Source organism: Contarinia nasturtii, unplaced genomic scaffold (genome assembly GCF_009176525.2).
Source record: "Contarinia nasturtii isolate CC-2019 unplaced genomic scaffold, AAFC_CNas_1.1 Cnas_scaffold_1182, whole genome shotgun sequence".
In the NCBI taxonomy this organism is placed as follows: Eukaryota; Metazoa; Arthropoda; class Insecta; order Diptera; family Cecidomyiidae; genus Contarinia; species Contarinia nasturtii.
In genome coordinates, this window is record NW_022198526.1 from 1,575,900 (window position 1) to 1,591,131 (window position 15,232).

The 15,232-nt window shown below is 35.3% G+C and overlaps 1 protein-coding gene across 3 annotated transcripts; it reads left to right on the top strand.

The window, feature by feature from the left end:
• Positions 1-609: 609 nt before the first annotated feature.
• Positions 610-13,831, top strand: LOC116344743 (low-density lipoprotein receptor-related protein 4). 3 transcript variants are annotated; one of them, XM_031773464.1, is made up of 31 exons: positions 610-1,596; positions 2,162-2,341; positions 3,222-3,896; positions 3,985-4,107; positions 4,180-4,290; positions 4,392-4,446; positions 5,746-5,807; positions 5,883-5,897; positions 5,994-6,155; positions 6,250-6,366; positions 6,453-6,559; positions 6,635-6,697; positions 7,002-7,089; positions 7,165-7,220; positions 7,292-7,358; positions 7,475-7,520; positions 7,625-7,925; positions 7,989-8,238; positions 8,298-8,406; positions 8,489-8,545; positions 8,610-8,640; positions 8,714-8,968; positions 9,048-9,103; positions 9,205-9,310; positions 9,382-11,121; positions 11,281-11,798; positions 11,914-12,143; positions 12,238-12,387; positions 12,480-12,647; positions 12,884-13,047; positions 13,118-13,831. In XM_031773464.1, exons 2-31 carry the CDS (start codon positions 2,290-2,292, stop codon positions 13,235-13,237), a joined length of 6,054 nt encoding a protein of 2,017 aa, XP_031629324.1. In that variant the 5' UTR covers positions 610-1,596; positions 2,162-2,289; the 3' UTR covers positions 13,238-13,831. The 3 variants fall into 3 exon arrangements, with proteins under 3 accessions (XP_031629324.1, XP_031629327.1, XP_031629325.1); XM_031773467.1 differs by having other exon boundaries at positions 8,313-8,406; XM_031773465.1 differs by having other exon boundaries at positions 610-1,513.
• The last annotated feature ends 1,401 nt before the right edge of the window (positions 13,832-15,232 follow it).

Genomic DNA, 15,232 nt, shown 5'->3' on the forward strand with positions numbered 1-15,232 from the left:
TTGCGCTTCATTGTACGGAACAGTTTCAATGCTAAAAATATAAATTGCGTAAAAAAATTCTTTGAATGGTTGTTCCCATTCCACATAAATCGGAATAGGCAAGTGAGTGAGCGAATTTGGATCATCACATACAGAGAATGAAAGTTGTATGTTATTAATGAAAGCGAGGTTTCCAATTGCATTTGTGTATCCGCCACCAAGCAAATTCATTGATTCATAAAATCACGAAACTATTCAATTCATTCGATGCTACTGTTTACTGCTACTACTGATGCTGCTGTTGTATGTTGCATACATTCACAAAAACACATCGACAGATAGAAGAAGCAGAAGAAGAAAAAAAGTCGTCGGTGGTACCGAGAATTGAATGAATTTTTCCTTGATTTGGATGAAAATCAGACGCATGCGTTACCATTGCGTCCGTCACACCATTACATCGCAATCAATTTTGCGTACGGTCATGGAAAATCGGTGTCACTTTTTTTTCATATTCAAATAGCTTTCGGTAGACGTGTGTCTGTGTGTGCGAGTCGAAAGCAATTTCGGTCCATCTCCATCTTAACATCTCATACGAATCGGAATAACTTTCAGTCTTATGAGCAACGTATCTTGAAAATAACGCAACCGATATGGTTCGTTCAATCAACTAAATAAATTTTGAAAAAAAAATTCTGTGAAAATCCATCTTTTTATTTCCAACTCTTGTTTGCTCGTAAATTATTGATTGATTTCGAGAGACCATTTGTGAATTAATAAAACTGTTATTTTAACTAATCAAATGTGATTTGTGAGCAGATAAAAATTGAGGTTACTTAAATACAAGACATACTACGACTTTTGTCTGGGCTGTGCTGCATCATTTCTTAAGTGGAAAAAAAAATCATTTTCATACATTTTGTGTGAGTTATTAACCGTTAGAAAAGTGAAAAAAATCGAAAAAATTGCCAAATTATCAATGAACATTGTGATTTAAATGGTGTGATGTAAGTGAAAAAGTCGACGCCACATCGACAGTGAAAACACACCCAAAACGCGTTACAAGAACAAACGACCAATTTGATCTGCGGAGCGCTGCTGTACAAACGAGCTTGTTTTTTTCTCTCTCGTCTGTGTTCAATTCGTGCAATGATTCAGGTGGATTGTATGCGTTTCGTTCCCGTCACAGAATCACACACCGTCAATCTATCCCAATAAAATTCAATCAAATCGTTTTGTTTTGTGGAAATTATCGTGCAAAAATTCATTGAACAATATTTGTCGCATTTATTTGATCAAGTTAAATAAAGAGAGAACAAATGTCGCAGACAAAATGACTAACACGTATTTAACATGAAACGTGGCTATAAGAGAAAACTTATATGGCTATTGCCGATCAAAAAAATCGGCTAAAACAAACAACAAAAGAAAAAAACAGTACAATTCAAAACGAAACATTTAAAATGGAGTATGAGTGAGTGAATGATAGTGAATTTTCCGGAAATTTCCAGGAAATTCGTTTAATGATTCCCAAAACGTAAGCATACTAAAATATATACGTAGAAGAGGGTAGAATTTATTAAATTGTATCAGGAATTTAACCTATGAAAAAGCTTACAGGTAATTAAAGTAGATTATATGAAAATAAATGGAAAGGCTCTTGATTTAAATGCAAATCCGAAATATTTTATTCACCTATTTTCTTACCAAGGGCCGCACTTTCATTCATTTCTATTTAATTGGATATCATATTTGTATTATCTGCGATAATAATATCACGAATGAATTATTTTCTGGAAAATGAAGCTACAGTATCACTTCATAGACGATTAACAATATGGCTGCGAATGAATCATCGAAGAAAAAAAAAATCCATGCATCTTAAACCCTGCAACGTCACAAATGATAACCCCAAAATTGTGCAGAAAAAAAATTTAATCGACCCATATCTTCAAACACATTAAACTCATATTAAAGAGAGATTATATTTCTCGAAGAGTTCAAATGATACGAAAAAAGTTTTATATTCAAGAGTTCACGTGCGTAGCATTAATGCGTGGAATGTATTGAATCAAGAGCTTTTCATTCATATCGATATGATCGAGGTCATTAATTATGAAACATTATTTAAATTGAAATTGAAATAATTTGTTTGAACAGTTTTTTCTGCTTTTTTTATTTTAAGAAATTTCACAAGAAAATGGAGTAAAATCACAACATTTTTCAAATTGATACTGAAACATCCGAATAAAACAAGTGATTGTTATAAGCGTTGATATATTATATATATTCAATTAAAAGCGAGAAAAGACCATGAATAATTTTGTATTCGTCATCCTGACGCTATTTTTCTGTGTATTTTTTGGTAAGTTAAATCAAATATATTGCGTTCTTTTTTGTTCAAATCATAAATGTTCGTTTTATTGAATGTGAATGAGTACAGCGTTTGAGAGTGTATGTCTATAATATCAATGACGTATGTGTGTATGTGCGACAATTTGATACGAAAAACTGAGTGTTTATTGTTGTCACGTAAAGGATGAAGAGAGTGAAAAGGAAAGTTTTGTTCTTTTTGTCGTCAATCATGTGTCTTTTGTTGAATGAATAATAATTTTTGGTGAGCACGCGGAAGCTGTACGCTTAGATTGTTGTGGATTTTGTTTGTGACGATAATATACATATTGAGACATACGACTGGTTTAATTTGAGCCAAGCAATATCGTTTTCGCCGCACTCTGTCTCTCCACAAATCCGAATGAACGTGAATCCGTCTCGGTGTATGTAAGTCTGCGTGTGTAAACGACGGCATTCGATGCTGTCTGTATGTGTGTGTGCTCGTGTTCACATCTTTACTCGGCAACTCAACGCTTGTGCGGTTGTGTTTGGTTGTGTAAAGAATAATACTTGAAAATCAATAATACAGCATCCCACACGGGTGCTTTTTTCGTCTTCTTCTTCTTCTTGTTTTCTCTGTTATTCGCTGAATGGTTTACCATGGAAAATGCGTGGTACTCAATGAATTGTTAGGCAGACAAAGTTTTGAAATGAGAATTTTCTTTCTCTTTTTTATATTTCCATTTTCGCACGAGGCAAATTTTGAGGAAAATCATAATTAGAATAATGCGTCGGTGTTTCATATAGTTTTCATTAGGTGTCAATTCTTAAAATAAATGTAACTAAACATTACCTTGCAAATTTATTCCATTTTTAATTCATGTCTGCTGTTGGAATTTCCACCCACGCAGCCCCTTTGAATGGTGAAACAAGCGATTCGAGCAGTGAATCAGACATAAATCCTGTAATTGCTGGTGCCGCACGGCAAATTTATGGTTCAAGTTCATTACGAACAAGTGGAAACAAAAGGCAAACAAATAAACGTCGAAAAAATAATCATGGCATAACAACAACTACAACACATCAACCAAGATTTGAAGAAGACTATGATGACTACGATAGCCGGTATCCACATGGTACTATGGTAATACATGAACAGCCACCTTTCTCACGGTCACACTTTCCACCACCGGTGGTGGATCCAAATCTGAACGATGCCCGGTTTCGCCATTTGGGTCCTGGTGTTCGGGTGCCTTCGGGCAATGATGACACCGTTTTTGGAACCCGACATGGCGGTGAACGACAAGGCGATACAGATGTTGATTGGAAAACGTGGGATCGTTTCGGTACCAAATCTGATCATGATGATAACCAGAATACGGTCATGCATCCGGATGATGATTTCATGCATATGGCAAACAATGACGAAACCGATAGCGATGATCGTCTTGACGAACAACTCTGCACACTGGGCTGTCTGAATTCAGAATTTCTCTGTCCACACAGTTGTCAATGCGTTCCAAAATACACTCGATGTAATGGTGTGATCGAATGTGATTTTCAAGAGGACGAAGAAAATTGCGGTGGTATGTGCAATTGTGCAATGTGCATGTGTGGTCGATTGGATTCGTTTTCAAAACATTTCATTCAATGATTTTTATCGTTTCAATTTAGGCACATCCAATGTAGAAATTATTCAAAACATTAAAAAAGACTGTGAATCAAGCGACCATCATGTTTTGTGTCCAAAGACATTTGCCTGCATAGCCAAAGACTTTTTATGCGACGGTGACAATGGTAAACATATTTATTGAAAAGCATTCATATAGTTCTACCCTTTTAATGTACGGTTTATTTGATTTTCGGTAGATTGTGGTGACTTTAGCGACGAAACGCATTGTGGGGCTAAGGTCAAATGCGAAGAAGATCAATTTGAATGCGACAACGGACTTTGTATACAACATCAATGGGTTTGCGATGGTACGATTCTAATATACGAATTTGTTTATGTTCTTGGAATATTTCAAACATTTTTCTTCTTATTATTTTGTTTCTTTATTTCTATAACGTCATCACCACAGGCGATAATGATTGTCAAGACTATTCCGATGAGGTTAACTGCACAGCAAAGCTATCGTAAGTATTTCATTTTCTCTTCGTAATTTACTCAATTTGTCTTGACGCTGCGGTCAATAGCAATTTAATGGCATCAATGAAACAGTATCACTTTCAAACGAGATCGTATTCATTACGGTGTTTTTCTCATGGGATATGGGCAACTATATGAATGTAAAAGTATCCAGCGATGCCCATGAATGACATTCAATGGTGGATAATGCGACAGATTTAATTATATTATTAGATCTATTGAAGTTGAATGTCTTTGATTTCTTTTACGTTCCCTCGCTCCTTCTTCGTCATTTTTTTTCTTTGGAAAGAAACAGTTTCAATCAAAATGAATCCATTTTTTCTGCTTAAAAAAATATATGATGGAATGACGTTTGTGCATCATATGAAAAAATGTCCACCTCCACTCTACCAAGTATCCATTGCAGAATATTTTGAAATATTAAAAATGAATAAACTTTTCAATGTCAATTCGGATTTGCATTGAAAAGAAGAACGAACACACTTTCGATGAATGAAACATCTAGATTGTGTTGGTTGGTGCGAGAGAGAGAGAGAGAAAGAGAGGCCATACACATTGAATCAAATGAACGTGTTATTGCACTCAAATGATACAATCAAGCAAACAATTGAAATCGGGAGGGAGAAAAAAAGAGCCAAAAAGCAAATGAAAAGAAACTTGATGGCGTAATATTAGCACGTACAAATGGTGTAGGAGGTGAATAAAATAGAAAAGATGAGAAAAAAAACCGAACGGCATTTTTCCGACTGTTTACTTGTCGACAGGTGAAAAGTGAAATTCATTGTGAGCAAAAAAAACAAACAGTAGCGCGTAGGCGCATTGATACAAATGCACACACTCCGTATACATATATCTATCTCAACTGGATAAACACCCATCCAATTAACTGATGCGCCGCATTTGAAATGTGAGGGATATGGTGAGGGGGCATGGTTGATTTTAATTGATTTTTGCCGATTGTTTGGTTTAATTCGATTTAGATAGTCTGATTTACATATTTATCTCATTGACGGCAATATTTTGAATAATGAAATTCATTTGATTCGAAATCTATAAATCGGTGAAAGAGCCTGATTTTGAATTTCCAACGTCTATTGACTTTTCTATCGGATCGTAATTTATTCGAATATGAAATTGGCCAAAAATGCATAATGCAAAGCAAATACAAATCAACGGTTGCCACAGATTCGTTCTCATGCATGTCCATGTAAACGAACACTCAATTTTTAATTGTTTGTTTTCAATTACAATATTTGCTATTTACTAAATTCCCCAATTCAATTCAGCTGCACCAATGACGAATGGATGTGTACGGACACAAATTGTATATCGGCATCGTTTCGTTGTGGTTAGTTTTATTTTCAATTATTTGTAATTAAAATCAGTTCGTAAACTAAACCGTTGAATTCATTTTCTTTTCAAGATGGGGAGCCAGATTGTAAGCCCGATTATTGTTCCTGTTAAAAATTCAATTGAACTGAACTTTGGATCAAATTGAAAATTTTCTAATTATTTTGAATATTTTATCGAATAGGTGTGGATGCAAGCGATGAACAGAATTGCATCACTGATAGCATTTCACAATGTCCCGAGGGCGAATTTAGGTGTGGTGGTAGCTCGATTAACTATGCAGCAGCACCAGGAACCCGATGTATTTTGAATCGTTTTCGGTGCGATGGTGAAAATGATTGTGCGGGTGCGTAAATGAATGCTTTTGGATTTTTCTTCAACTTTTATCACTTTTTCCATAGCATTGAGTGATATTTCCTAAATATATTTTTAATTAATAGATGGATCAGACGAAGTGGGTTGCCTAGGGATTAAAGCAGCTAGTTGCTCTAGCAACGAATTTAAGTGCGGTGATGGTACCTGCATTCCAATTCAATGGAAATGCGACATGGAACAAGGTGAGTGAGTGAGAGAGAGAGAAAGAGAGCTTAAATATTGCTTTTACGTGCTTAATTAAAAATGTAATGGTTGTGATTTGTTGAAGACTGTGACAGTGGTGATGACGAAAAGAGTTGTAAACTTGACGAAAAACCTATTAAACGAGCATGTGCTGATGATGAATATCAATGCAAAGATGGTCGATGCATTTTGGTAAGTTAAATGAACTTTTACACCCAATCGAAAAGGACACTTACATCTTCATTTGTAAAATTACCTCTTCGATAGAAAACATGGTTGTGTGATTCAATTGCGGACTGCAAAAGAGCCGAAGATGAGACAAATTGTCAGGTAAGCTATTTTTATATGACTTTAATCGTGGTCTCATTTTAAGTCAACCATCATGACTGAGAGATGTCATATTGTAAAAACGCCATCTGGTGACGTGTGCGAATTGTGGTTGAAAACAAGCGATATGAAAATTTAGTTAAGACACCATCCAACAATTCCGTCTTTGTAATTACATACATTAATAACCGCGTCAACAGATGGCGCAGTATACTGCAATATATTGTGCGACTTTTTACTCGCCTATATTAATATACAGGGACTCATGGTGGTTGTTTTAAGTGAAAATTAAAAATGTTCTTTTCAGGTTACATGCGATCCGGGCCAATTTTTATGTCCAATGTATAAAAATATAACAAATGCTCGCATTTGTGTTAATCAAAAACATCGTTGTGGTTAGTTTTATTTGCATTTTTTTGTAAATTTAAAATGATTCATTACCTAATCGTTCGCATTCATTTTCTATCAAGATGGACAGTGTGACTGTGTACGTTGCGAAGATGAAGCCGAAGAAAATTGCCCAAAGGTAAAAATAGAACATCTTTTTTGACGTTCGCCTTTAATGCCAAAATTTATATATTTTTTTTCTTTGTGTAGGCGAAAAAATGCGATAGAAATTCTAAATGTGAACAACTGTGTGTGACGACACATGATAGCAAGGATGGTAAGTATTTCATTTTCTTTCTTTTCAAATGATTTCGGCGCTGAGCTTTCGGTACGGAATATAACGAACAATGTAATGACATTCATTTTTATTTTTTTAATGACCACTTTCATCAGGATGTGCGTGCCGAACTGGATTTGTATTGCATGAAAATAAACACAAGTAAGAATTTTCATTTTCAACCCGTTTTCACATGATTAAAAAAAAAAATTTTAAAAAAATTATTTCTAATTGTAAAAAACAATATTTTTTTCAAACAATCCCAGTTGCACCGATATTGACGAATGCCAGTTTACCGTCGATCCGGTTTGTTCCCAAAAGTGTATCAATACGGTTGGTTCCTTTCAATGCAGTTGTACAAACGGTTACATATTACGTCCAGATCTGCGAACGTGTAAGGCTCTGGGAGGTGCTGTCAAATTAATATTGGCAAATCGTGTCGATATACGTCAAGTTTCGCTTAGCAACAATCGCTATACATCCATTGTGAAAGGACTTCACAATGCCATTGCTATCGATTTTCACTATAAACGAAGTCTTTTATTCTGGTCGGACGTCTCAACCGATGTAAGTCATTTCCATGTGATTTTCATTTTTATTTCAAGCGATGAATAAAATGTTTCGATTTAGGTGATTAAAATGTCATACATGAATGGAACTTCCATAAAAAACGTAATAAAATGGGGTCTAGAGTCACCAGGTGGTATTGCTGTTGATTGGACACATGACTTATTATTCTTCACCGATTCGGGTACAAAGAGGATTGAAGTTTCAACATTCGACGGTTCATTGAGAGCCGTTATTATTGCCAACGATTTAAATAAACCACGTGCTATTGTTGTACACCCTGGTGAAGCGTTAATCTTTTTTACTGATTGGGGTAAGTTTTATGCCTTGTTTCATGTAACGTTTTGATATCACTTACATTTTTATAATCAGGCTCTGGAATTTCAGGAACAAAACCCAGAATTGACCGAGCATATATGGACGGTACGGATCGAAGAACAATCATCTCGGATGGAATTTTCTGGCCCAACGGATTGACACTGTACATTAAAAGATTTTCCATTTTTTATACTAAAAATGATTCATCCAATATTATAAATATTTTTTTTTTTTGATTTTTTTAGCGATTACTCGGGTGGCCGCATTTACTGGGCCGATGCGAAACATCATGTGATTGAAAGGTATTTTATCGCATGGATTTTTTCAATCTAGAACGAATTGATTTGAATTTTTTGTTATTTATAGCTCACATTTCGATGGATCCGATCGGAAGAAGGTATTGTTCCTTCATTCAAGTTGAAATATATCTTTTTACCTGAATGTTTTTTGTGTTTGTTATTTTTGAATAGATTTTAAGCAATCACTTGCCACATCCATTCGCTTTGACTCTGTTTGAAGATCATTTGTATTGGACGGATTGGAATACGAAAAGTATTTCGGCGGCGAATAAAGTGACGGGAAAAGGATTTCGGAATATTCACATTGATCTACATTTTCCAATGGATATTCACTCATATCATTCGTCTCGTCAGCCAGAGTTTCTAAATCGATGCCAAGTGGATCGCCGGGGTTTACGTGGCGGTTGCAGTCATCTTTGTTTACCGGTAAATAACTTATTTGAAAGTTTTAATTTATTTCATTGTTGCGAGCAATTATTATCATTGACATTTATTAACTTTGCAGAATAAAAGTAACCGACGTTGTGGGTGTCCAATCGGATTAACTCTCAAAGACGACCAGTAAGTGCTTTTAACTGAAAATTGCTTGTATTTGTCATTTGTTCTATATTGAATCCACGAACTTCATCAATTTTATATTTTTTGCGTAATGCGTTCAATAGAAAAACATGCACCGATATTCCCGACAAGTTGCTCATAATATCACGCAAGAAAGATATTCGTGTTCGCCAATTACTTTCGAAGAATTCGTTGAATGAACATGATATGGTGAGTTTTCAAAACGTTTGATAGTCTATGCTAGTACAAGGACTTATTTTTATTTCTTTAAAAAAATCCAGGTCGTTCCAATTGACGGACTAAAATCGACAATTGGAATTGATTGGTGTCAAAAAACCGATACAATCTATTGGACGGATGTTGGTAGAAGTGCAATAAGCCGAGCTCAATTAAATGGAGATAATCAAACCCAAATCATACAATCGAATCTGATTTCGCCAGCCGGCTTAGCGCTCGATTGGATCACGGATAAAATCTATTACTCTGACATGGGCACCAATCGAATTGAGGTGGCCACAATTGATGGTCGATTGCGTACAATGTTAATATGGCAAGGAATTGAGAAACCACGCGACATTGTCGTCAATCCAATCGAAGGTTTAATGTTTTGGTGTGATTGGGGTTCAAAACCACAAATTGAAAGGTCGTGCATGGATGGATCTGAACGAAAAGTATTGGTGTCCGCGCATCTTCAATTCCCTAATGGATTGGCAATTGATTATTCCAGTGATCGTTTGTATTTCGTTGATAGTGGATCTAAAACGATGGAATCGGTGAAATTTGATGGTTCGGCTCGTCGAACCATCATCGATGAAGGTCTTGTACACCCATTTGGTATTGAAATTTACGATCAAAAAGTGTACTGGACCGATATGAAAACGCTTAACGTCGAATCGGCAAACAAAAATAATGGCAAAGATCGACAAGTACTAATTGCAAATGTAAGTGATTTAATGGATGTGCGCGTTTTTCATCGAAATCGAAAAATGATTTCAAATTTGTGCAGTGTATCAAACGGTGATTGTTCACATTTATGTTTGTTAAATTCAAATGGATACCGGTGTGCATGTCCAATCGGAGTAAAACTCTCAAAAAACGGTCGTACCTGCAACGATGGACCAAATGATTTTATTATATTTGCACGACGCACTGACATTCGACAAATTTCACTTGATTATTCACACGATTATTTAGTGGACGTTGTACTGCCATTACCATCAATGTCATCGGCCGTGACGGTTGATGTTGATTCGGTGACAGGTGATATATATTGGTCGGACACAAATGTTATTATGAAATCAACATCGGATGGCATTTATTATGGCAAAGTGATTGGCGATAGTCTTGGCACTGTTGAATCAATGATTGTCGATTCAATCGGACGAAAAATCTATTTCACTGACAGCGGACGCCTTTCAATTGAGGTATGTGAACTAAATGGTTCGAATAGAGCTGCATTGGTTTATACGGATTTGGACTCTCCGCGCGGAATTGCAATCGATTATGCTGATGGAATGCTCTTCTTCAGCGATTGGGGCAAACAACGAATTGAACGAGTGTTTATGGATGGTGAACAACGGATACGAATTGTTGAAAAGGATTTAGGATGGCCGAATGCACTTTCAACATATGCAAAACGTCTTTTCTGGACCGATGCGTCGAGAAAACTAATCGAATCGTGCAACTATGAAGGAAACCATCGAAAAATTATCTTACAAAATCTAGAACACCCATACGGTTTGGCTGTGACTACAAATCACATCTATTACACGGATTGGAAAACAATGTCTTTGCATTTAATTGACAAACATGATTTCACCACACAAATTGTAAGGGATAATTTGGAAGGGCTCATGGATGTGAAATTTATCGAACGCGAACGTAAACGCATGGAGAATGTTTGCGGTCACAATAATGGAAATTGTTCACATTTATGTCTGCGTAATTCTACTGGTTTCTCGTGTAGATGTCCGACAGGAATAAAACTCAAAACCGAAACTGAGTGCCATGCACTGCCGGAGGTGAGTAATATTTTTAATATTTTTTTTTTATTGCAAACATGAATCAAATATTTTCGATTACGAAAGAAAAAAAAACTTAAAAAGTTGTCGAAACATAGGTTGACACGCCAATATATATCGAATATAAGAAGTCGTTAATCTCCTTTTTTTTAATTTCAGAACTATCTTTTGATTGCAATGCGCGGTGGTATTGGACGGATTTCCTTCGACACCGATGACATGCTTGACGTTGCCCTACCCATCGAAAATGTGCACGCTGCAATTGTGCTCGATTATCATTATAACAAATCGAAATTGTACTATGCTGACGTGAATGTTGATGTAATCAAAGAAGTTGATTTGAAAAATGTCAAAAATACCAAAACCATCGTCTCGTCTGGTCTGAAAACAACAAACGGTTTGACTGTCGATTGGATCGCAGACAATTTGTATTTTTCGGATACAGAAACTCGAACAATTGAAGTGACGCGTCTGGATGGCTCTTGCCGCAAAACGATTATTAATGAAAATTTAAACGATCCACGATCGTTGGCCATATCACCACAAAAGGGCTATCTGTTTTTCAGCGATTGGGGAAAGCCACAACGAATTGAACGATGCTTTTTAGATGGATCTGGTCGAAAAATAATTGTTTCCGAAAAATTGGGATTTCCAACTGGCCTGTGTGTTGATTTCAAGTGAGTTCTTACATTTAAATTCACACGCTCAGCTTTTCTAAATGAAATCATTTCTTTTTCAAATTCTTGATTTGATCCAAATACTTTAACGAAGATGCTTATTCTATTCTTGTAGCTTTCACCAATTGTATTGGGCGGATGCACTGGAAGACCGCATCGAAGTTTCGAATTTCGAAGGACACAATCGCAAATACATCGTTGAACATACACAGCATCCATTTAGCATTGCATTATATGAAAAAAATGTATTCTGGTCGAATTGGTACAATAAGTCTGTATCCAAGGTTCCAAAACGAGGGCAACATAAACCCATCGAGATTCGAGGCCTATTAGCCGGTGCACTTGGTAATTTGAAGAATAATTCTTAGCCGAAATGAAATCAAATATGCAAAATTAACAATTATTATCTTGAATATGCTCTTTAAATTTACTTGTTCAGACATTCGCGTTATATCTCAGTCGCGACAACCGAATCAATATTCTCCATGTATGATTCATAATGGAAACTGTACTCATCTGTGCTTGTACAGATATACATCGTACGTTTGTGAATGCCCAGACAAAGCTGATTCTCGAACATGCCAAACAGGTAAATAAACTAATCGCGTCGAGACTTGCACAAAATGTGAAACGAGACGATGCAAATAGGTGCAAATCTGTATAATTGTTTATCATTTTTAGGCGAATTTCCAGTAACTTCTCGTCCAAAGGAATCATTTATCCACGATTATCCCAATGAGGACGATCTCAATCCTATTCCAGAGGATAACAGCTCATTAGCGCGCATTGTTGCTATCTTAACAGCTGTGTTTATTGTACTTCTCATTATCGTATTATGCGCCATACTCTGTAAGTTAATTTTATCGCCGGAATTAATTTCTATTTCAATGAATACATTCCAAAGGTCGAATGAAATGCTGCTCTTTTTAGAAAGAGCTTTCAAATCTATATCTCATGAAGTTCAAATGTCATAGATCAATGACCTTGAGAGCAGGCAATATTGATTTACTTTACTTATATTTAGGTATTACAATTTATAAACTCCTGTATATTTTTTTCTCCTTGAAAATTCGTATTGTCAATAGATTTGGTGTTGAACAACAGCAAAAAGAAAGAAAACCATACGCCTCGCAGTTCAACTGGATCAGTGTTGACCTTTTCGAATCCAAATTACAATTTGCCTGACGATGGAACGGTGACTGAACCAAAAGTTAAAATATGGAAACGACTAAAATACGATAAAGCACAGGTAAATGCGCCATTTCAAGTGTTCATCGTTAAAATAGCATCAAAATTCAATTGAACTGATTTTATTTCAGGATCGTGTGTACGAAGAACGGTGCTTTGGTGAGAATTCTGCGTCGGCAACCTTAATGCCATCCGGTAAAACACCGTCGTCTTCATCAATTTCACGCTCACCACTCTCGACTATTGGATAAATCAATTAAAACCCGAGTGAAAAATCTAATTCAAAAAATAACAAATTTTTATCAAAAGTGATTACTGTGAATATAACAAAGAAAAAGTGAAAATCGCCAATTTTGAACTCAAATGCGGCATCGAGGGTAGATTTTTATACGAAATACAAAAACAAGGAGATCACTCTCCTCACAAAACACAATCAAATCAAAGTTTAAATGAATCGAATCAACAGACTAGTAGATAGGAATGGATATAAAAAAACGGATTCTTTTCTGTTAAGTAAAAAAAAACAAACAACTCATTCGATTCTCCTCTCTATTTTTTTTAAAGAACTCAAATTCATTTATTTTTCTATGAATACGCATTTTATAATTGAATTTATTGAATGATGTGACTTCAACCAACGATAATTAATCAGAATGTTATCTCAGAAATCCATTTCAAAAGAAATGTTTTTTTCCTTCGTTCCGACATGAAGTTGCGCTTGTGACAAAAAAGCGACCCTCTCTTGCGTCCTATATTGACAATGTATTTGAAGATGACTCCATTGAAGGAGCGCCATCTCTTTCACGCCCTTGAAAACAATGAAGCTTGTAAACTTCGCAAATTTCTCATATATTTTTTTCTTCAAATTTTATTTCAAAATTGTATAAATTACACTGTGGGCCCAGTTGGACTAAATTGTATACTTTTACGATTTTTCTATATAAAAAATCCATATGGATTAAAAAAAATCCTGAAGGAAATTCAAAATATTAAAACAATACTCAAAATTATTTTTTTTGAATTCATTTTGTTAATTGTCATCGATTTTACGGAGCAAAACAAAATTGTCAACTGTAGCTGTCACAGAAAAAATACAAATACATAAACATCACATGTATGCTCAAAGTATCACAGCGATAAAGCTAAGTAGTGAGCGCATGTATTAGAATGTTCGCTCAGCATATTTTTCTCTGTTGTTATGGCTTGTACGTGTGTCGCTTGTGTACATGTATTGTTTCTGTGACACCTACAGTTCGTTTTGCTACAGTTCGTTTTGCATTATATGTTTTGCTCCGTAAAATCGATGACAACTAACAAAATGAATTCATTATTTTGTTATTAATTTTGAGTATTGTTTTAATATTTTGACTTTAAATCCCTCAGGATTTTTTTAATCCATATGGATTTTTTATATAGAAAAATCCTAAAAGTATACAATTTAGTCCGACTGGGCCCACAGTGTAAATAAGTTTTGCAACAGTAGCAACGAAAATAGTTAATAATTGGAACAACAACACACAAATATTTTCCTTGGATGGAATCGCAGATTTGCGTTAAGGTTTTTTGAAGAAAAAAGAACTGGCAACATTTTTAATTTTTTATTTGCATAATACTGATAATTGATCTGAAAAATATTCTCTTCATGTTGTTTGCGTTGTTTATTTTGACCAGACATTAGGTTTGAGCTATGGATATAGCGGCTGCTATTTCATAGGCGCTGTTCATAGGCACTATTTATCTCGTTTTAATGCATTTATGCATATTGTGCGTTATTTTCTACATCTCTCTCCTACTCACATTCAAATGTACAAAAGAATAGTAGGCTATGAATAGTAGGCTATTCCTACTCGGTGTTACAAACAGCACACGAATTAAATAGCGCCTATGAATAGCGGCTATGAAATAGCAGCCGCTATATCCATAGCTCAAACCTAATGTCTGATTTTGACAGATATACAAAAATAATATTTTCTCCAATTGTCATCTCTACATATCTCTACACCGTAAGGCTATCTCATAAGTCAAAACACGAGAATCATATAACATAAAATATGTGTGTGTTGTTACTTCAATTTTTTTATTTATAATAAATTCTATTAATTATTTTCGTTGCTACTATTGCAAAACTTATTTAATTTATATATGAGAAATTTGCGAAGTTTACAAGCTTCATTGTTTTCAAGGGCGTGAAAGAGATGGCGCTCGCAGAAAGTGATTCGCTTGAAAGTCTTCTGTAAGAGAGGGTC

Excerpts from the sequence above, each read along its gene's own strand:
- LOC116344743 (XM_031773464.1), top strand. The coding sequence starts at position 2,290 with ATGAATAATTTTGTATTCGTCATCCTGACGCTATTTTTCTGTGTATTT. Across the intron at positions 4,108-4,179 it reads TTTATGCGACGGTGACAATG|ATTGTGGTGACTTTAGCGAC; the intron begins GTAAACATATTT and ends GATTTTCGGTAG. Across the intron at positions 13,048-13,117 it reads TAAAATACGATAAAGCACAG|GATCGTGTGTACGAAGAACG; the intron begins GTAAATGCGCCA and ends ATTTTATTTCAG.